Genomic DNA, 21,045 nt, shown 5'->3' on the forward strand with positions numbered 1-21,045 from the left:
GGAGGGGAAGGGACCATAGGGCACTGAGGATCAGAGAGAAGCTCGCCACACCGAACCCTGAATCCATTTACCTCATCGTCGAGTGTGCTCTGGCAGCAGCCATACAGCACCGTACCCTTCCTCTCCGAGCAATAATCGTCCTGCTCTCAGCATGTGCACAGGCCCCACCCCATTCCTCCCCAAGCCTTGGGCTTTGAACATGCGGACAGAATAGCCCAGGGGGCAGCTTCAAGTTTCCCAAGCTTTATTTATTGCCAAAATATAGGGCGGCCTCGCCTTTGAGTGCCCACCCACTCCCTGCCCTCCGTGGGTAGTTGTGTTGTCTGGTTGATCATAAATGTCTGCATACTCGCTTGCTCTGGGTTTTCTCTGCAGGCCACCACGTGCCCCGCTTGCTCCACATTTCCAAATACCCTCACAGCCACAGCTCAAATCCACCTGTTTTATTAAAAAAAGGAACCAACCCAAAGACAGCGAGGCTCGCGGGGCAGCATGCGGGCGAGGCCGGCCAGTGGTCTCGACATAAAGTGCTTCTGGGGCGGTGGGTACACCCTCGGCTTCAATGTCCGAGTGTTTGGATGGGTGGGCCCGAGAATCGCAGCCTTGCTGGGGCACCTGCCCAGGGATCCTGGTGACACTGCAGATAGAAGGGGTTACTCAGCAACTGGCCCCCTGTAGGGAGGTACACACCTCCCCCAAGGGGGTAGACCCTTTGCACAACCATGACTGGTAAGGGCTGTGCCCTCAGTCACCAGACCTCACCCCCATGCGGCCAGTGAGGCCTTATCCCCAGGGAAAGAGCACAGCAGACACCCAATGACCACCAAGCGGGGCCTTCTCCATCCCGACCCTGTGCACACCTGCAGGCTGTAGTCACTGCTGTTTGCAGGCTGAGAGCCTGCGGATCTTGTTGCTGGAGCATGCCTTGCGAGCAGGGTTGGTGGTGCCAGGTCGGCCTTCTGGCTTCACCTTGCTGCTGAGCTGGGGCTCTGTGCCATTCACACACACAGCTTTGGGCAGACTGCGGCTCTGTCCATTCTGACCCACTTCCTCTTCCAGGACCTGTCCTGCGGGAAGATGGCAGGCATGGCTTGAGCAAAGGGACAGACAACCCAAAGCCCCAGGGCCCAGCCAGCCCCAACTGCACCAGAGGCTGGTCAGGCTAGGCCTTCTAGCCTCCTGTCCAGCCAGCCCCAGCCTTTCCAGTAGTCTGCCCTGCCCCCCCCCCTGCAGTATGCCCATGCTCACCTGCCTGTCTAGCACGGGCAGCCCAAGTACCAGCTCACAGAGCTCTCTCTCCAAGTGAGCCAGGCTCTAGACCTACAATAGGCCCATGGAGATGAAGCACTCAGCCTGGGGGCTACTAGCTGTGCTGAGAATGGGAAGACCATCCAGCAGGGGGCTATTAAGCCTAGCTTGCTCTGTTGGCCTGCCTTCACGGTAGTGACAGGTCACCTTTCCAGAAGCTCCTCAGGAAGTGGACAGTCTCTAGCACGTAACTACATAGCGACCAGATGCTTGAGATGTGGCTATGGGAACCCAACAGAGGTCCCCTGTCTGTGCTCTTGGATCCAGAATCCCTCTCCCAAAACCTCTGATTTGGCCCAGACTGGCAGCACCCACCATGCCCCTCACTCTGGGCTGGCTGGACACTGGGGCATGAGGTCAGGTGGACCCTGTAGTAGGAAGTCCCTCCCCACAAGGCACTGGATAGGTAGAAGATGCCTTTGTCCTGTTGTTGCAGAGCACAATCCTCATGCCAGGTGCAGAGGTTGTCCTTAGAGTACTGCCACTATACAGCACTGTCCCAGGTGACCCATGGGCCCCCACAGCCACCCAGACACAAGGCAATGTCCTCAGACCCCTCCCTATGACCTCCCCTTCCTTCAAGCCACAGTATCCCTGAGGGTCCCCAAGATACAGTGCAGTGTCATAAGTGCACCTCTCCCCCACCAAAGAGCCCATTTGTAGGCCCTGTCAGGTGCTAGTCAGTTCTCAGCTGAGAGCCCAGCCTGGGGCACATTCCAGCCAAGGGCTCCAAGTGACAGGGTCCTCACCACGGAGCAAAGGACGTTATTAGGAGGACTGAACTTTGGGGACTGGACATTAGGATCCCAGCTGGCACTCAGCAGACACTGCTTCCAGAACCCTCAATTGCTACAGGGACATCAGGGGCCTCACCCTCTCACACACAACTTTTCAATGGGCCAGGAGCTGCCTACCAGTAGGGCCTGCCTGAGACACAAGGACAAGGGCCCTGAGAGCCCTAGCCAGTGGTAATCTTGGTACTAAAGGCCTAGTTCAGGCCTTGGACCGGGGTGTGCTTTTTGATACCCTGGTGGGAAGCCTGCCAGGGTAGTGACAGGGAAGGCAGTCGCAGCAAGCATCCACCTGCAGACACAGTGGACAAAGCTTTATGGAGGGCATGGGTGGGGCAGCAGCCAGGGAGCTACACTAAGGCCTCGAACCCCTCCTCGGGCTGCTCTCCAGGAAGGCCTGCGCCCTGGCTCTTCCACATGCATGTGTCGCATGCATCCTCGCTAAGCCCTGCCTCGGCCGCCTCCTCCTCGACACCTGGGGAAGAAGGCGATATAAGGTCAGGCATGGCCAGGACTGAGGGCCACTGGACCCTCCCTCATGTGGCTGTCTCAGGGCACCTGCCCACTGCCCTCCAGGGTCCCCTCCTCCTGCTACACACAGCCAGGGAGGCCATAAGAAGCTGCAGATAGGGCCCAGGGAGCCCTTCAGCTAGCTCAGAGTTCACTGCCTCAGCCACCAGGATGGATTTGGCAGTTTGGTGGCTCAAGTCAGACTGAAGCCTTGGGGAAAGGACCGGCCCCAGAGAGCACAAAGGTACCAGCTCCAGGGTGACCCAAGTCTGGCCAGCTCACCAGGCACCGTGAAGTCCTGGGTGTAGATGATGCCATCCTCAATGTCAAACAGGTCCTCATCCTCATCTTCATCAGCACGGCCATGCAGGTCCTCCAGATAGGGCACCACTGTCATACTGCGCCAACGATCCTTAGTGTCTGGGCTTGGTGGGATGGGCACTAGCGCTTCAGCCAGCGGGTGTTTCTTCCGGAACCAGCTGTAAACAATCAGTAGCAGTAGAGCAATCAGATGCTGGGTATCCAATGACCACAGCTGGCCACTCATACAGGATGAGGCCTACCATAGCCCAAACACCCCAAGGCTGCTCTTGTGGAGGACAGGGCCTCAGCACTTAGACTATAGGCTTGAGGTCTCAGCAATAGCACCCAGGGTCCTGCATGTGCACTCACACTAACAACCCCAGAAGCCACTGCCCATTGCTGGCAACCACAACTCCTTGAGCCAAGGTTAGCAATCAGGGCCCACACCTACCTATAGTTCCACCTATCGGGAGTAGAGATAGGCTGGAAGCCTTCCCTGGGGAATACCCTTATGACCCTGCCCAAAACGAAGGTGGCAACAGGCCCAGGAACAACTGGCAGGGCCAGAGACCACAAGCCGCCCTAGACCCAGGCTCCAACCTTCATGTGGGGGAGGACACGGTGCCCCACACTTCCCACTGACCTCCATGGCTACACACTCATGCTGAGATGGTCAGGCTCCACTAGGTCAATAGCCAGAGTGGCACCTCCCTTGAGGCCTGGCAAGGCCTTCTGTGTTCTTCCCATCTACTCCTGCCACAACCTCCCACTATGGTGGAATTGCCTCAAACTCTGGCACCCCTCAACAGGAAAATAGAGGGAGGCAAGCCTGGGACAGGGTAGGTCTGGAAGGCTCTTAGCCATGCCTGCACTGGGCACCAGGAGGTAGGGAAGAGCTAGCATCCCTTATACCCCAAGTTCACACAGTGCCTCTCCATGCCAGAAGCAGCAACACACACACACACACACACACACACACACACACACACACACACACACACACACACACACACACCCTCACTCCTGTGACCACCCAGCCTCTGTACCAATGCTCTTATGTGCACTGTAAGGGCAGCGCTCACCTGTGTTGCCTGATCTGTCGGATGGAGAACCTCTTGGCTGGCTCGTACTCCAACATCCCTGTGTAACACAAGAGTCAGTGCAGCAGGTGCCTGCCTTTCCATGCCACAGCCCCGCCTTACCATCCACCCAGCTGACCGACCTTCCTAGGCCCTAGTAAGACAGCAGCAGGCAGCCTGGGCATAGCATTGAGGAGCCCCCTACAAGATGAGGCCATCAAAGCTGATGCCAGTGCCACCTGGTGCAGATAACCCCTGCATTATCTTCACAGGCACCAAGGAAACTGCATTCCAGAGACTTCCCTTGCCAGTCAACAGGGGCTGTTCTATTCAAGTCAGGCCACTGGCCCTGTCCCACTGCCATCTCTGGCCACCTAGGGACTGCAGGAGAGAGTCCCACTGACTCAGAACCTCTCCACAGACCAGTTCTGTCCCTAGCTGCCCTAGTATGCAAGGTGACCCACAAGTCACCAGGAAGATGCCCACCTCGGAGCAGGTCAGAAAGTGGTGGGCCGCAGTCACAAGGTATGGTGAAGTCCCCTCTCCCGATGTTCTCAAACAGCTTGTAGATATTGTCTCCCTCGAATGGGTACAGGCCTGTGGTGATGTTGTAGCTTCACAGAGGAGGACAGTGTCAGTGCTGGCCACACCTGAGCCAGAGGCCAGGTGCCCAAGGCCAGAAAGGACAAATGTTAACTGGCAGACGTGCAGCCATCTACCAGCACCCTACATATAGCAAAGCCCTGTGAGGTGGTGCATGGAAATGGAAGAGAACTACACTCACAGACCTGGCCACACCCTGTGGATAAAGCCCAAGAACACTACAGAAAACCCACAGTTCCCCATCTTCTGCAGGGTCCACAACACTTACAGTGTGACCCCAGCTGACCAGATGTCCACCTTGAAACCTGAGAAGGTGTCCAGTCCATTGGCGATCTCTGGTGGCTGGAAGGCTGGGGAGCCCTGGCTTGTCCGGCAGGTGTCATCCACAGCAAAAGGGTGCAGGGCCTGCAGGGCAGTGAGAGTCAGGAGTGCTCAGGAGAAGTGGCCCAGGAGCCCTGCACACGGTGCCTACCTCGGCAACACCCAGGTCGGAGATCTTGAGCGTGCCATTGGTGGTGAGCAGCAGGTTGCCCGGCTTGATGTCCTTGTGCACAATGCCCTGGCTGTGTAGGTACTCCAGGCCGTCAATCAGCTGGCGGAAGTACCTGAATGGGTGGGACCAGCTCAGGCCCCACAGGGTCTCAGCCCCATACCATGGTGCCCACACAGGCCTGCTATGCAATTTGGGAGAATCACAAGGCCTGGCTCACAAGGGGACAGGTGTTTGGGGTTCAGGTAAACAGACATGACAGTCAGAAGGCCCATTGGAAATCACACGGGGCAACTATAGTCACTGGTGCCTAGGCCAAGGGTGCCAAGTCTCCCCTGTAGCTTCCTTCCCTCTTCCCCTTCCCTTGGTTCTATGTCAACCAGGGAATTGTAACCCTGCTGAGACTGGGAGACTTGGCCAGACTTCAGAGTCAGACTCTGCAGGACAGTGGGCCCACAGGGCCTAATACGAGAGGGACTCCCAAGCATACTGGCTGGGCTGAAAACTGAGGACCCACAAACACCTGGGTTTTCCTGACAATGGCTGACATGAGCCACAGAAAGTGTTGGCTCCTTCTCCAGCACCTAGCAGGGCACTCACCCATGGGCCTGGCACACCGGGAAGCGCTTCTCCGGCACACTGTCCAACATCTCCTGCATGCCACACACGCAGTACTCCATCACCATATACGTAGGGCGCTAAGGAAAGCAGCACACGCCAGGCCCTGGTAACCCTGCTCTGAGCAACAGTGGTCTGGAAATGCCTTAAAACCCAAGGGAAACTGAGGCAGTGAAGACATTGCTGAGGGTACAGGGCCCTGCTGGGCCAGTACACTGCTACCACTCTGATGTCTGGACATCATCTGTTGCTCCCTACCAGTACTCGCAGGACCCACAAGGCCACTGCACTGCCCTGGACCACATGGAGTCAGCATAGGACACAACAGAACCAGAAAAGGGCTGGTCTACTGGCCAGACTAGGGTGGAAGGGGTGCCTAGAAGTTGAGGCTGCAATCAACTACAGGGCATTGGGCTCTGCAAGCTCTACCCCTGGGAAGGGGCACCAAGGGAAACTTTTAGAACAGAGGCACTGACAATTCATGCGGGCTCCAGGTACCCTAGATTATGCCCAGGTGTAGCCAGAGGCCAGACTAGGCTGGCACAAGATGGAAGCTCCATGCCCCACTCACTCTGTCTGCTAAGTTGCCAGGTACCACAGGACAACACGCAGAGGTTCTGGCTATAGAGGGTTCCACTCCCTACCACACACAGGGACCACCCCACCCAACTCCACCCCACAGGATATATCTTCTGCTTCTCCTCATTGTACAGCACGTCCACCAGCTGAATCACATTCCGGTGCCGCAGCCGCCGCAGCAGCTGGATCTCCCTGTAACAGAGGACACTGCTCAGCCGACCCTGCCTGTTGTGAAGCTGCCCATCTGGGAACACAGTAGACATGGGGAAAGTAGGGTCATGCCTCCTGCTGGCCTGTGACACTTGGCTCCATCCCAGGGACAATCCCAGGACACTTCATAAAAGCAAAGCCCCATGTCAAGTGGCACAAGCCCAGCACCTAATGAGCCTGGAGCTGGGCTATGACAGGGCCACAGGGGCTTCTCCCAAGCACTGTTCCAATTCATAAACCTGGATGTTCCTCAACTGGGACAAAGGACAGTCCAGAGGCAGGCAGCAGCAGGAACAGCCACCATGGTGCGTCGAGGAAGACACTGGTCCCACATGAGAGCCACTGTCCAACAGGTTGATGGGGCTGCTAGCTAGTCTTAGAGGCTTTCCTTAGCTCAGGGCTGATGCCTAGATGGTAACACAGCATCTCAACAACAGAAGCTCAACCTCCAAGTACATGCACAACACCCATCCTGTACCGCCTCACACACAGAAAGCTACCAGCAACCGAAAGGCACAGGCCAGGGTTGACACATTGATAGACACATGTAACATGGCCCACCACCAGTATGAACAGGAACAAGGCCCAGTGAGAGACCCAGGCAGAAAATGCCACACAGTGTGGGCCTTCATGATAGGAAACATCCAGAACAAGTGAATCCACAGATAGGGTTCACTGGGGCCTGAGGGTATGGCTGGGGTGGATGGCTCATGAGGGCTGCCTTTGAGGTGATGGAACACTACAGAACTAAACAGGGGTGGCAGCTACACTGTGCACATTCTCCATGAGGCTGGAATGCCATAGTGAGGGCAACATGGAACACCTCTCCAGTTTGGTTTGAATCCTCACCGACAAGCTCAGCTGGGTTGAAGTGTGTCCCTCCCTAGCCTGCCTTCACTTCCCCAGGCCCCACTTCTAGAACTCTCCCTGATCACAGCCCACTGGGTATCCATCTTATACTCTGAGCTGTCCTCCTCCTGACCCAGTCACAGGGTTGGTGTGGAGGGGAGGGCCTTGGGAGCAGGCTGCAGGGGAAGAGGTGTTTTGCTCTGAGTGTCATGCTTTCACCAAGGGTCCGAATTCAACAGTGCCCACCCAGACTGGGTACACCGAATTTATGGAGCTGTTCTGTGTTCCCAGCCTGATGGGAACACACTGGGGCCAGCAGGACACCATAACTGTCCATCCTCAACAGGGTGGATACAAGAGGCCTTGGAGCTCAGTCTTTGTTCATTTTCTGTCCCCAGAGGACAAACATGAAAGTGAAACCACACAGACTGGATGCACAACCAGAAGTGACTATCAAGCCACCCAAGGGTACCAAGACAGGTACTGGTATTAGGAAACTACAGTACCTGCTCTTAGGGTTCTTGGGAAGCCACCTCAAAGATGATTGGACCAGTGCTCAGATCCAACAGGATCCAACCCCAAATCCTACCAGCTCCCCACTTCCACACTGAGTTCCAGGCAGTCACTGAGCTTTAGAATCAAGGCTCTCATCCTGATATCCCCACATGTCACACCAGGGTGAGCAGGGTCTGTTACAAAGGCAGGGCTTGAAGTGCACTAAGAAGGTGAGCGCTGAGGCAGATGCCATGCCCAGCACCAGTGGACACCTCTGTGACAGAGGTCAATACTCATTATACAGATGGCGATCAAGGAAGAGAGGAAATTTGAGCAGAATCAGCTGACAGCTGTGCCCTACAGAGCCAGACCATCTCCCCACAGGCAGTCCACCTGGACAGTCTCCTGGGTGCTGTGCACAATATGGCCATAGAAGAAGAACCAGGCGGAGGCCCAAGCATCAGGCTATGGGCTCCCAGGATAGGACAGCCAACCCCAGCTAACAGAGACATTGCCAACACCTAGCACACATGCACATGAGCACACACACAGCAGTGAAAGTTGGCACTACTCCACATACAGCCATCAATCAGCTGTCCTACAGAGGGCCAGGGCCACATTGCCCTCTTTGCCAATTCAAATTGTACTCCCCAGGTATTGCAGTTTATGCACAGCAGCAAGCGGAGGTCCTTTCTTGGGGATCAAGTAGCTTCACCTATGTCCCTGGACACCAATGTCCCAAGGTCCCCAACTGAGAACCTGAACTCCAAGGGTCCATCAACTCCCTGGGCTCAGTGTCATCTGTAGGCTGTGCGCTTGTAGGCTTCTGGGGCAGAGCAAGACCTCAAGAGAAACTGGTTGTAATATGGTAACATCTAATATGCCCCAACTTCCTCTCAGCCTCCTGACCAGGGCAGCTGTCTGGAAAAAGGCCCTGGGCTCGAAACAAGCAGTGCTTTAGCCCCACCATTCAGAAGGCAGAGCTCTTTCTTTCCCTTAAAGGCCAGCCTGGTTTACACAGTGAATTCTATCTAGGACGGCAGGAATTATGTAGAGACTGTGTCCTAAAAATAAATGAAAAAGCCAGGCAGTGGTGGCTTTGCCTTTAATCCCAGCACTTGGGAGGAAGAAACAGGCAGATCTCTGTAAATTTGAGGCCAGCCTGGGCTAGAGTGAGCTCTAGAACAGCTAGGGATACACAGAGAAACCCTGTCTCAAAAAACAAAACAAAAACACACACACAAAAAACCCCACAACAATTACCCCACCCCATGCCCAAAAAAATTCAGGAAGTCAGCCAGGCATTGGTGGCGCACACCTTTAGTCCCAGCACTTGGGAGACAGAGGCAGGCGGATCTCTTTGAGTTCGAGGCCAGCCTGGTCTACAGAGCTAGTTCCAGGACAGGCTCCAAAGCCAGAGGGACCCTGTCTCAAAACACAAACAAATAAAAAAAAAAAAAAAAAAAAATCAGGAAGTCCCTGAAACTGACCAGATTCATTAGGTCCCTCTCTCCCAGGGTGAGCAATAATGGTGCTGAGACCAGTAGCCTGCCTGAAGATACAAAAAGCAGCCTGAAGAGGTTTAGAACCTGAGTCACTTGGAAAGGACACTGTACAACCTGTTGCACTGCCTGCAGGCTTTTATGAGCTGTCACCCATGCTAGGGTGGGCTTTGGTGACGATGCTGTCTGAGTCATTTCTGCTCCTATAAGTGACTTCCCATCCACACTCCTGCTAATGTTCATTGGTTTACCATGCTGGACTTTGGTGGTATCTGTACTTTGGTCTGTTGAGGGCTCCCTATCTGGGGTAAGTACAAAAGTGAAGGGACTCTAGCCAGCTTGAGAAGGGCAAGCATGCCCTTCTCCCCAATTCCCTCTTCTTTGCTAAACTGTCAGCTTACATTCCTAAAGCTAGCCACCAAGGTCTAGTCTGCCTCCCTGTGCCTCCTGCCTGCAGATATGATGTAATGTGATGTGACCAGGTACCTCACAGTCCTGCTGCCAAGCCTCCCCTACAGGGAAGAATTATACCTACAAGCCCTTCCTCTTCTGCAGCCTGCCAGGTATAGGATAACAGTAAGGAGACAAGTGATGATCACAGCATCCCAATGACTGGGCATGGTGCACACACCTGCAATCCTATGCTCAGGAAGCTGAAGCAAGGAGAATCTTGAGTTTGAGGCAGCTTGGGCTACATTCAGAGTGAAACACTGTTTTTAAAAAACTAAGACTGGAGAGATGGCTCACCAGTTACAAGCTCTTCCAGGTGACCTAGGTTCAATTCCTGGCACCTTACACAGTGGTTCACAACCATATGGAACTTCAGTTCTAGGGGATCTGATGCCATCTTTTGGTTTCTCCAGGTACTGTATGCATCAGGAGCACATACATGTAGATAAAATACTCATGCACACAAACTTTTAATAAAGAAAAACTTACTGCTTATGAGGCTCACTGGTTGAACATCTAAGGCCCTGACCAAGCCCCCAGTGCCTACTCCTACCCATAGGAATGTACTTGAGGGCAGGAGGCAGCCTGAGGGCCCAGGCAGGTTCAAGCACAGGAATGGCCCCACCCCCTGGCTGCAAGCCCTGGAGCTGCAGGGCTTTGTGTCACCCACCCCACGTTCAGTAAAAGGGAGAAGGAAGTGGGCAGGTGCTGCACACACATCAGTCATCTGGAGTAAAGCAGAGACAGCTGCAGGGCAGCCAGGGCTGCATAGAGAGCCCTGGCTCAGAAACAACAGAAAATGACAGGGGAGAGAAAATGCCTGTGCAGTAGCACTGGAGAAGGCAAGAAGCCAGCATAGCACAGCTGAGAGCAGAGAGCACAGGCAAAGGAGGAAGTCTCTTCTGCTAGGTCCCACCCAAGTTCCTCTTGGGCAGCCCAGGCAAGGCCCAGACAGGATGCATAGTAGTAAGCTCTCTGGCCAACTAACCAAAGCTGAGACTACAAATGTGCTGAAGATGACAAACCCCCGGCCTTCAGCCTCAGGCATTCCTGTACCCTAGATAGACCCCCTAAGCTTAGGAGTCATCAAGCCAACTCAGCCCTCAGGGTAGCAGAACTCAGTGACAGGGTACCTGCCTTGCCATGTGCCAGGCCTTGGCTCCATCCTAGCACTGAAGAAGGAAAGGTGGGAACCACAACAGATGCAGCGTCCTAAACGCTGCGGTGTGATTCTTGCCCTCGGAAGCAGATGCTGGAGTGCTCCACCTACGCCCTAGTACAGTGTGCTGACTGCCCAGCACTGCCCTGACAAGGACAGTGGATAACAGGGAGAGAGTAAGCTTGGCAGGCAGGCAGAAGGACCTGAGTAGCACCCCCAAATACCCATAAAGAGCTAACTAACTGTGGTGATGCACACGGTGAGCACACACACCAGCCTAGTCACCTGGCTCCAGCTCACAGTCTGAAATAAGGTGGACTGTACCTGAGAGACAATACCTAAGGCTGACCTCTAGCTTCCACATGCACATACACACATACACAAACTCACAATGAAGTGACCCACAGGAGGCCATGGCATAGATGAGGGCACACATGCAGCGTCATGGCTTGGTCCCTCAGGCAGGCAGTGGGAGCAGCTTGTCAAGTATGCTCTAAATGTTCTGTGAGCTGAGGGTTGAAAGCTGACAAAATTCAGGGCTCTGCTTCCCACCTCGCTAGCATCCCAACTATGTGTAGTCCACATAGCAGAGCCTGCCAGTCACCATGGGGTGGCCTCCAGTTGTCCCTGGAGAGCTGCCAGCACCTCCCATGTCCCCAGCAACACTGACAGGTGCAGATCCAGACAGGGCAGCGACACCCAACAGCTGAGCATACTGCCTACCTCCCATCCCTAAGTGGCCAGAGGCCATCCAGCACAGGCCGCTCTGCCCAAGCAGGTGCTCCCTGTCCCCAAGGGGAGCTGGTCGCTAGGCACTTTGCAAAGGGCACACAGCTTGGCTATGCATGATCCATAGTGCCAGGACCAAACTTTTGGTAGCAGGGCCTTCAGCCCTAACGCTTGCCTGAAGGGCAAACTAACATAGGAACTAGAAATGAAGAGGGTCAGAAGCAAGAGCCAGCAGGACTGGGAGAACAGAAACTCAGGACTCCAACGGCCATAGTTGACCATCCATGACCTACAGCTGACAGAGAGTAACCTGATAGGGATGTGTGCCCAGACTCAGCACACAAAAAACACCCTTGAGGCCCAGAGCTCAAGAGCAAGAATTATGTCAAGACCCTGCCTCAGAGAAACAAATGTTTTTCATGGTAGTACACAAATGTCATCCCACCACTCAAGAGATACAAGGTCATCCCTAATTTGAGGCCAGCCTGGGTTACATGAGACAAAACACTCAAACTGGGGGACAAGAGAAGGCTCAATGGTGAAGAATATTTTTGGCTCTTGTAGAAGACCTGAGTTCAGTTCCCAGTACCACGTTAGTCAGTTAGTCAGTTCATAAGTCTAGATCCAGAAGACTATGACAATGCCCTCTTCTGACCTCCAAAGGCACCCAAATACATTAACATCCCCATTCCTACCCACCTATCCCACATACACAACAAAATATATAATATACAGGGCTGGAGAGATAGCTTAGCAGTTAAGAGTACTGACTGCAAGCAAGGCAGAGGGTGGTGGCATACAACTTTAATCCCAGCACATGGGAGGCAAAGGCAGGGGGAATGGTCTCTGAGTTAGAGGCCAGCCTGGTCTATAAGTGAGTTCCAGGACAGCCAGGGCTACGCAAGGAAATCCAGGCTCAAAATCCAAACCAAACCAAAAGAATATTGACTGCTCTTCCAGAGGACCAGGGTTCAATTCCCAGAGCCCACATGACAGCTCACAACTGTCTGTAACTCCAGTACCAGAGGACCTAACACTTTCAGACATACACACAGGTAAAACACCAATGCACATAAAACAAAAACAAATTATGTATACAAGGAAAAAAAAAGGCAAATGAGAAGCAAACACACAAAAGCATTCTCTAGGTTGACCAGCCTCAGTGCAGAGCTCTTGCCAGGTTCATGCCCTAGACTGTAGCATACAGACATCACTAGACCAGGAGACTCATGTCTTATGTGTGTGTGGGGGGGGGGGCGGGGTTGCATTTCCTTAACCTGTCCCTGTTGATAGGTCTCAGAACTATGTCCATTCACAAGCAAAGGGAAACAAGGCCTGTCAGTCAGGGCAGGACACCCACAGCACACTGAGGAGCAGCAGGTCCCTGCAGCCTTCTCAGAAAGGGAGGTGCCACACTGCCTTACGCCTTGGCAGGCATCCACACTATCGTAGTGGAAGGAGAAAGCTTTGCATACAGACTGTGTCTGGAAGGTTCCGGACACTTCGCCATGAGAGAGACAACTTGAGTGGAGTTTATTAAGTCCTGAAAACAAAGGGGCCTTTTTGACTGGGCCAGCTGTCAGCCAAGCTGTCCCTTCCAGGCTGTGACTGTGCATGTAGGTCACAGAGGCAAGTGCCCACAGCCTCAGGGTTCACACTGCACAAGCCACTTAGGCAACAGGGCCACACTAGTACTCTATCACAGACACCTGGCCTTGGGTCATGCCATTCTAGGACCTCGGTACAGGGCAGTTTGCCAGACAGTCTGCAACTCTGGCCTCATTTTCTCCTGGTTTTATTCTTGTATGCATGCATGTGTCATAGCACACACATGGAAGCTTGGTCTGCTTTCACCATGTGGGTCCCAGGGCCTTCATATGCACTGAGCTAGCTTGTGAACTCTAGTTTTCCTTATGGCTGGACTAAAAACTGAAGCAATCCGCAATCCTCCTGCCTCAGTCTCTCTAGCATTGGGATGACAGGTGCTACTTGCCCAGACCAACTCCCACTCTTGGGGAAGAGTCCAAACTCCTTATAGCACCCTAGTCATCTAGGAGTTGGTGGCCATCAGTAGACTGTGTCCAACGTCCCTCTAAGCTCACATGTGACACCGGCCATTCCCATTCCTCCCCCCCAATTCAGGTGGGGCCACTTTGGGGCCTACGAACCAATTCTCTCACCTGAACCTGCCTGGCTCTGCAAGCCACACCCTGACCAGGGCAATGTTATGTACAAAGGCACGAAACCTGGGGTAGCAGGTGAGGGCTTCGCAATCATGGACAGAACTGTGGAGCCCTCAGTCACAGGTAGAGACAACACACAGGCTTGCCATGTGCATATGGATTGCTGCTGACCTCAAGCCAGGATCCAGGCAGCCTGGGCAGTCAGATACATTGGGCTGCCGGGGGCCATTACCCTGAAGCCAAAGGGGGCTGAAGACCTGAGGGGCCACTTGCCTCAGGAGACCAGCAGACACCACCCAGACATAAGGTGAGCAGCCTATGGCACTTCCACTTTCAGAAGACAGTGATTTGGACCCAGGTTTTCCCCAGCTCAGGTCTCTGACCTCTAGCTCCTCCTACTTGGAGGAACACTAACAGATCCCCCAGAGCCAGACTGACCCAGGGCCACTCCTACATAAGAAGTCAAACAAGTCTGAGGCTAGCCCAGGTCACTAGCCTGCCCTGCTCCACCAGCTGGGTCCAGACACCTGGTCCTGGGGAGCTGCCCAAGTCCCTGAGAGTACCACTCAAGAGCAGTGCCCAACAAGGAGCTCCCAGCTTTTCCTGGGACAGGACCACAAGCAAGGTCACCAGTCAGGCAGAGAGTCTCCACCAGTGCTGGCCCCACAGATAAGGCCCCTTCTTGGAAACCAGTAGGTGAGGTTTGCTAAGTTCCACCTGGTCCCCACGGCCCAGCGACACCAACCAAGCAGGACACCGCAGGGATCCGCGCCAGCACTGGCTAGCTACCTCCTGCCACTGCCTCCCTCTCCCAGCCTGTGTTCACCATTATTTTTGGCCCCACCAGTTCCCTCTGACTCCGTAAACAAACTAGCCACCCGCCTGGCAACGCCCGCCAAGGAAGCCAGGCCCGGCCCGCGCCAAGATCCAGCAGAAAGAGGAGGACTGGACGAGGCCACACGACCTCCCACTAGTGAAGTCCTGGGGGCTCCCCAGCACACGGTCCCCATGCGGTGATATTCAGGGATACATGGGATAGATGGATAGTGAGGGAGGGGAGGGAAAAAAGAGGAAGGAAATGAGAAGGGGAGGAAAGAAAAGAGCCAGGAAGTAGAGAGGAAGGGCCGCCCAAAAGCTCAAGGCAGTGCCCCAGCCGGCCCCAGGCCCTTGGCACCTACTTCTTGACGTTGGCCTCGCCATTGGGGATCCTGCGCAGCTTTTTCTTCTTGAGGATCTTGACCGCCCTGCGACACAAGGTCTCGGAGTCCAGCACCTCCTTCACCTTGCCGTACGATCCCTCCCCGAGCAGGTCCCCCATCAGGTACTTGCCGATGAGCTTGGCGCGCTTGCGGCGCGGCTGGTAGATCACCTCGGTGGAATCGATGCGGTGGATGAAGGTGTCCATGCCCACTGATATCAGCTCACTCTCTGGAAAGAGGCCCAGCGGCTGGGGATCCGCCACGTCCATCTTGGCCCAGTCTTTGTCCCCTTCAGGGACGCCAATTCTTTTCGAGTTCGAATCTCCCCCCGCCCCGCCCCGCTTCTTCCAAATGTTTAAGAAGAAAAAGCCCTCCCCAACCCTCCCGGTCCCCTCAACCGGGTCCACGTCCCCTTCGTGGGCGCCAATTCTTCACTTTTGACTTCTCCCCCTTTCTTCTAGATGTTCAAGGAGGAAAAAAAAAATAGAATGAAAAAAGCAACGAGCCCCGCCAACCCTCGCGTCCCCTCAATTCGGGTCCCCGGGGACGCTGCTTCCGACGGAGGTGACGGTCCGCCGTCGCGGCGCGCGGGCCGCTAGGTCATGGTCGCCACTCGGGCCCCGCGCTCAGGCGCTCAAGGCAGCAGCGCCGAGGCCAGTCCGCGCCGTCCATGTCCGGCCCGCGCCGACGCCCCACGCTGCCCCTTAGTTCCGTGACTTCCTGGGACGTGGACTCCACCCGGACGCAGGGCACCAGGACACCCGCAGGCCGCAGGTACCGAAGTCGGGATAGTGAATATTCCGGAGACCGACGGGGGAAAAAACACCCCGGGCGGCGGGTCCCCCTCGCCGCCAAGCCGCCGCGCGACAGGCAGGAGGCCGGAGCGGCGAGGGGGTAATCGAACTCCAGGCAGAAAGATGCTGCCCGCGAGGGAAAACTTCAAGCCGGCGCCACCCTCCGCGGCTCGCGCTTCACTCCCGGACACGGTGAGCCGCCTCCCCTTTCCTAGACCGACACGCCGCCGCCATCTTGTTTACCGCCCTGCGCCGCGCCGTCGTCGCACGCCTTAACGGCGGACACGCCCCCTCGCGGAGCTGACGTGCGCGGCAGTTGGCTGTACCCTTAAGCCCCGCCCCTCGGACCCGCCCCAACCCTCAATGCGGATTGGCCTATTTGGATCCGAGTGGGCGCTCGAACTGACATTGGATAGTTCGGGTTCCACCTCAGAAGGCGGGATCTACGTTTTCATTGGTTGGTTCAGACGCCCGTCAATGAGAACTGGAGTAAGCAAGCGACTGTAAGGGAGCGACATGAGCGGCTGTGGGCTGTGGCTTCAAGCCCCGCCCCTCAGTGGGGCTACAGAGATAGAATTGGTCAGCGCTGGTGTGTGTAGGCGGGACCTTATCTCTGAATGGTTGTTATAGACGTCCGTCTACTAATGAGAGGTACCGTAGCTGGTGATAGTGACCTCGGAGTTTCAGGACTCGGGTTAGAGTTCACGCGCGCTAACGTCCTTTGGGGGACGGCCGCGAGTGGGAGGGAGGGGAGAGAGCCTCATGGTTCCCTAAATTGACCCGGTCTAGCCTCGTTCCCAACGGCCCTTGGGAGCGGGTCAAAGGTCAGAAAGCCCAGACTTGACAAATGGTAGCCTGGAGCCTTCCTGAAGCGCTGCCGATGTCCGTCCGAGTGGGGACAGATTCCGGCCGAGCGCAGCTGGCGCCATCCTTTCGTGCGCGAAATGAGAGCAGCTAGAATGGTGAGATGGCTCTACGGGTACAGGCGCTTGCCGTCAAATCTGACGACCCGAGTTCGATCTCCGGAAACGAAAGGTGGGCCGAGTGAACCGCCTCTCACTGGTGTCCTCTGATCTCCTTAGGCGCTCCGTGGCAGGCACACGCTCGCACGCACGCTCGCACATACATAAAATAAAATTGTTTTAAATAACAGCTGTCAAAAATGTTACTTGGAAAGATGGTGTCGCTGCTGGCCTCAACTTACCTGCAGGACACTGTTTTGGGTTATTTATTTATATTTTTAATGTATTTACTTTTATTGTGTGCCTATTTTGCCTGCATGTATAAAAATAAGGGTTGGGGTATAATTGAGGGGTGAGCGAGATCGACTCCCCTCCACACGCTAGACTTTGTTCACACAGGTTACAACGTCCATAGATCCCGGTGTCTGAGGTTCCCTCTGAGGCCACTAGAGGGCGCGGTGGACTACCAGAAGGATAGTGTGTGTCGAGGGGAAACAGGTAAAGGGTCTTGTTGCCAGACTTGACCTGAGTTCAACCCCCAGGACTTCTGCATACACAGAAATAAATTTAAGGAAAAAAATTCAGAGAAATAGAGCTATTAAGACAGTTGAGAGAGCCAGGCATTGGTGGCACACGCCTTTAATCCCAGCACTCAGGAGGCAGAGGCAGGTGGATCTGAGTTCTAGGCCAGCCTGGTCTACAGTGTGAATTCCAGGACAGCCTCCAGAGCCACAGAGAAGCCCGGCCTCGAAAAACCAAACCAAACCAAAGACAGTTGAGAGGAACACAAGCTAGAGAAAGAGGTAGGAAGACTGCAGGCTGGAGAGTAGTTAAGAGCACCCAGCTTCAATTCCCAGCACCCACATGGCAGCTCACAACTGTAATTCCACTTTTGGTGGATTTTGTGCCTTACTGTGGCCTCCAGAGGCATTAGACATGCATGTGGTGCACATACATTCAGGCAAAACACTCATGCAAAAATAAAATAAGTAATAAAATTTAAAAATTTGTTTAACAAAAAATACAGGGAGACAGAGGAGACAGAAACATACAGATAGAGGGAACATGGGGACCACTGAGTCACACAGCCCATACAGCCCTTTATAGGAGACTGGATTTTCACCTTCCATTTCATTGTTCTGACTCTGTTCTGAACAAGGGCAGCAATGCTGTCTCAAACACCGTATCTCTACGGTGACAGCCCTTTATGACAGCCATGCATGTCCCCAAAATGTCACCCTGAGTTCTCTGAGGGCAGAAGTGACCATCCTGTGAGAACTCTGGGTCAGAAACACACTTGGAACTATTGTGTGTGTTTCTATGTGTATGAATATATGTCACACACAAGTCCACAGAGGCTAGAAGTGGGCATCTGGTCCCTTGGAGCTGGAATTACAGATGGTTGTGAACTACCATGTGGGTGCTGGGGACAGAACCTGGGTTGTTTCTGGTAGAGCGACAGGTGCTTAACCACTGAGCCATCCCTCCAGCCCAAACATGGAAGTATTTCCATAAGAGAAGAGGATCTAAGACACTCCAAACAATGATCAGGCAGTGTGGGGAAAGAATCACCCTCCCTCTCTCACTTGAACTCCTGATCCTCTGGCCTCCCAGCTGGGATCACAGACATGCACTATGTCTGGTGTCTACCGGATGGACTTTTGTTTGAGTCTTTTAATCTGGAAATTCAGGAACTCACCATGTCTTCAACAGTAAGAATTACTCCCAAGATCCAGCAGGTTCCAGACAACAGAAGAATATGGGGCTGGCACTGGGGGAAGAGAACCGAAGATTAAAGGGATAAAGTCTGGGGCTGGGGGTCAGTGAATAGAGTGCCCACGTAGCCAGACAGGAGCCCCAGGTCCCTCCCCAGCACCATATAAATCAAATTTGCAGTATATCTGTCATCCAGCATACAGGGGGAATCAGGATTTCAAGGTCATCCTCTACTACATAGTGAGTTCCAGGCCAGCCTGGGCTACACACAGAGACTCTGTTTCCATAAAACATAAAAATACCAAACTGGGCCAGGAATGGGGGCACAGGCCTTTAATCACAGCACTCAAGAGGCAGGCGCAGGCAGATCTGTTTTCCAGGCCAGCCAGGCCTACTTAGTTTGAGAACAGCTAAGGCTACACAGAGGAAACCCTGTTGAAGAACAAAACAAAAACCGAACAAAAAACTCACAAAGCAAACAAATAAAAAATGTTCTTGAACTTCAAAATAAACAAAAATCCCCCTCTCCCCTTTGCCCCAGGTATCATAGCAAAATAGGGGATGGAAGACTGTAAGAGCAAGGGGCCAGGGAAGACCAGAAAAACAAAACTCATCTCCTGAGCAGGGTAGGCACTCAGATCACTGGGGCTCCCAGCAGCCTCTGCACCTGCAAATCCTCCAGTGAACAGGACAGCAGGGGTAGGAAGTGTCCTGAGTCCCACCCCTAACCAGGATGCCATGGACATTGGTGGCTGGAGAGAGGGACAGACGAGGCAGTTTTCTTTAAGGTGTGGTACCTGATAGTTGACCATACACCAGTTGATGGCCTTACACCCAGGAATATAGGGACAGCACCAAGTGGACTTGGTGGGTTATTAAAAAAAAAAAAAATAAAGGACATGAAATTGAGAGTGGGCAAAGAGGAGCTGGTCGGGTCTGGGAGATGTTGGGGGAAGGGATGAGGGTGAATGTGATTAAAAAGTACATTGTATGCATCTATGAAAATTTCAATAAAAGCTGGACGGTGATAGCACAAGTCTTTAATCCCAGCACTCAGGAGGATCTCTGAGCTCCAGGTCAGCCTGGTCTACAGAGTAAATTCCAGGACAGCCTGGGCTACACAGAAAACCTGTCTGAAAGAAAGTTTCAGGATATGATTTAAAGGTAGCTGGATTCCCTGGTATTCTTGGATTCCATTTCTAGCACGTACACATGGATAAATAACTTTAAGTAGGTGTGGTGGCAACACCAGTTCTAGGCCACCCTCCATTGCAAAGAGGTTGAGATTAGCCAGGCCTGTACTGGATACTTCCCTCTTCCCCTTTTTTGTTTTTGTTTGTTTGAGACAGGGTTTCTCTGCAACTTTGGAGGCTGTCCTGGAAACTCACTCTGTAGACCAGGGCTGGTCTCAAAACTCAGAGAGATCTGTGTCTGTCCCTCCTGAGTGCTGGGATTAATGGCGTGCACGACCACCCAGCTTCCTTCCCTGTTTCTAACCTGTCATATGCAGTGTCATGTTGCTCAACGCTGCCACCCCAGGCCCTTTGTACATGTTGTGCCCCAGACTTTACCCCATCATCCTGACTCTCGGGTGAGGTCTTAGTGACCTTGGCAACAGCTTAAATAATGAGTGAGTGGTTGTAAGTGATAGGGGAATGAATATGTGCTGAAAAGCAAGCTGCTACCCTTGCTTCCTTTTAGTACTCAGCCATAGCTGACTAATATAAATTGAATGATATTCTCCTAGTTCAGGACCCTGGGCAATGGACCCATTTGAGAGATGGGCAAGGAGAGCCGTCTGTTCCCTGGGCCTGAGATCAACACTCTGAGTGGGAGTCTGAGATAGGGAGTCTGCACCTAGGCGCCCTGAAGCTGAAGCACCATGGAAAAGTCTGGGCTGGACAATAAGAGGGAAGGCAAATCCCACTCCCTGTGTCCGCAGCCAGCGTCCTGCCCCAGCAGCCTTGTGTGTGTGTGTGTGTGTGTGTGTGTGTGTGTGTGTGTGTAGGCCTCAGTCACCTGATGTGAATCTTTATCCTGGTTTAATCTCATCTCTAAGAACAGGACCTTTGCATGTGATGTTCAGTTTTAAAAGTCCCCCTTCCCCAGCCCTACCTCCAGCCTACCATCTGCCCATTTGTGGGCAGAGCCATGTTCACTGCCCCACAAAGGCCTTCTCTGACCTTCATGTCTGGTTTCTGTTTCCTTTTTTTTCCAAGACGGTTTCTCCGTGTAGCTTTGGAGCCTATCCTGGAACTCCCTCTGTAGACCAGGCTGGTCTCAAACTCACAGATAGATATCTGCCTCTGCCTCCCAAGGGCTGGTATTAAAGGTGTGCACCACCACTACCCTGTTCTGTTTGCTTCTTTTAAGACAGGGTCTCCAGTAGTCCAGGCTGGCCTTGAACTTCTTATGTAGCCAAGGATGGCCATGAACTCTGCCTCCAGTACTTAGCACCGCTCTTGGACTCCTAACCCAGGGGCACAGTAATGAACACATTCATACCACAAGGACAC

The 21,045-nt window shown here is 53.8% G+C and overlaps 1 protein-coding gene across 4 annotated transcripts; it reads right to left on the minus strand.

The window, feature by feature from the left end:
• Positions 1-227: 227 nt before the first annotated feature.
• On the minus strand, positions 228-16,118 carry Stk11 (serine/threonine kinase 11). 4 transcript variants are annotated; one of them, XM_051177409.1, is made up of 10 exons: positions 15,037-15,414; positions 6,390-6,473; positions 5,685-5,774; positions 5,067-5,199; positions 4,863-4,999; positions 4,478-4,605; positions 3,995-4,052; positions 2,892-3,088; positions 861-1,062; positions 228-637 (listed from the first exon to the last, which is right to left on the minus strand). In XM_051177409.1, the coding sequence occupies exons 1-10, from the start codon at positions 15,324-15,326 to the stop codon at positions 229-231; spliced, it is 1,728 nt and encodes a 575-aa protein (XP_051033366.1). In that variant the 5' UTR covers positions 15,327-15,414; the 3' UTR covers position 228. The 4 variants fall into 4 exon arrangements, with proteins under 4 accessions (XP_051033366.1, XP_051033367.1, XP_051033368.1 ...); XM_051177411.1 differs by having other exon boundaries at positions 429-637; positions 861-1,067; positions 15,037-15,409; XM_051177412.1 differs by lacking the exons at positions 228-637; positions 861-1,062 and adding an exon at positions 2,399-2,574 and having other exon boundaries at positions 15,037-15,410.
• Positions 16,119-21,045: the final 4,927 nt, after the last annotated feature.

Source organism: Phodopus roborovskii, unplaced genomic scaffold, assembly GCF_943737965.1.
Source record: "Phodopus roborovskii unplaced genomic scaffold, PHOROB, whole genome shotgun sequence".
Lineage (NCBI taxonomy): Eukaryota > Metazoa > Chordata > Mammalia > Rodentia > Cricetidae > Phodopus > Phodopus roborovskii.

Bases quoted from the DNA above. Each gene is read 5' to 3' on its own strand.
- Stk11 (XM_051177409.1), bottom strand. From the start codon at position 15,326: ATGGACGTGGCGGATCCCCAGCCGCTGGGCCTCTTTCCAGAGAGTGAG. The intron at 5,000-5,066 runs GTAGGCACCGTG...ACTGCCCTGCAG, and splicing joins CCGACCTGGGTGTTGCCGAG to GCCCTGCACCCTTTTGCTGT. The intron at 638-860 runs GTGTGCACAGGG...TTCTATCTGCAG, and splicing joins GCAGTGACTACAGCCTGCAG to TGTCACCAGGATCCCTGGGC.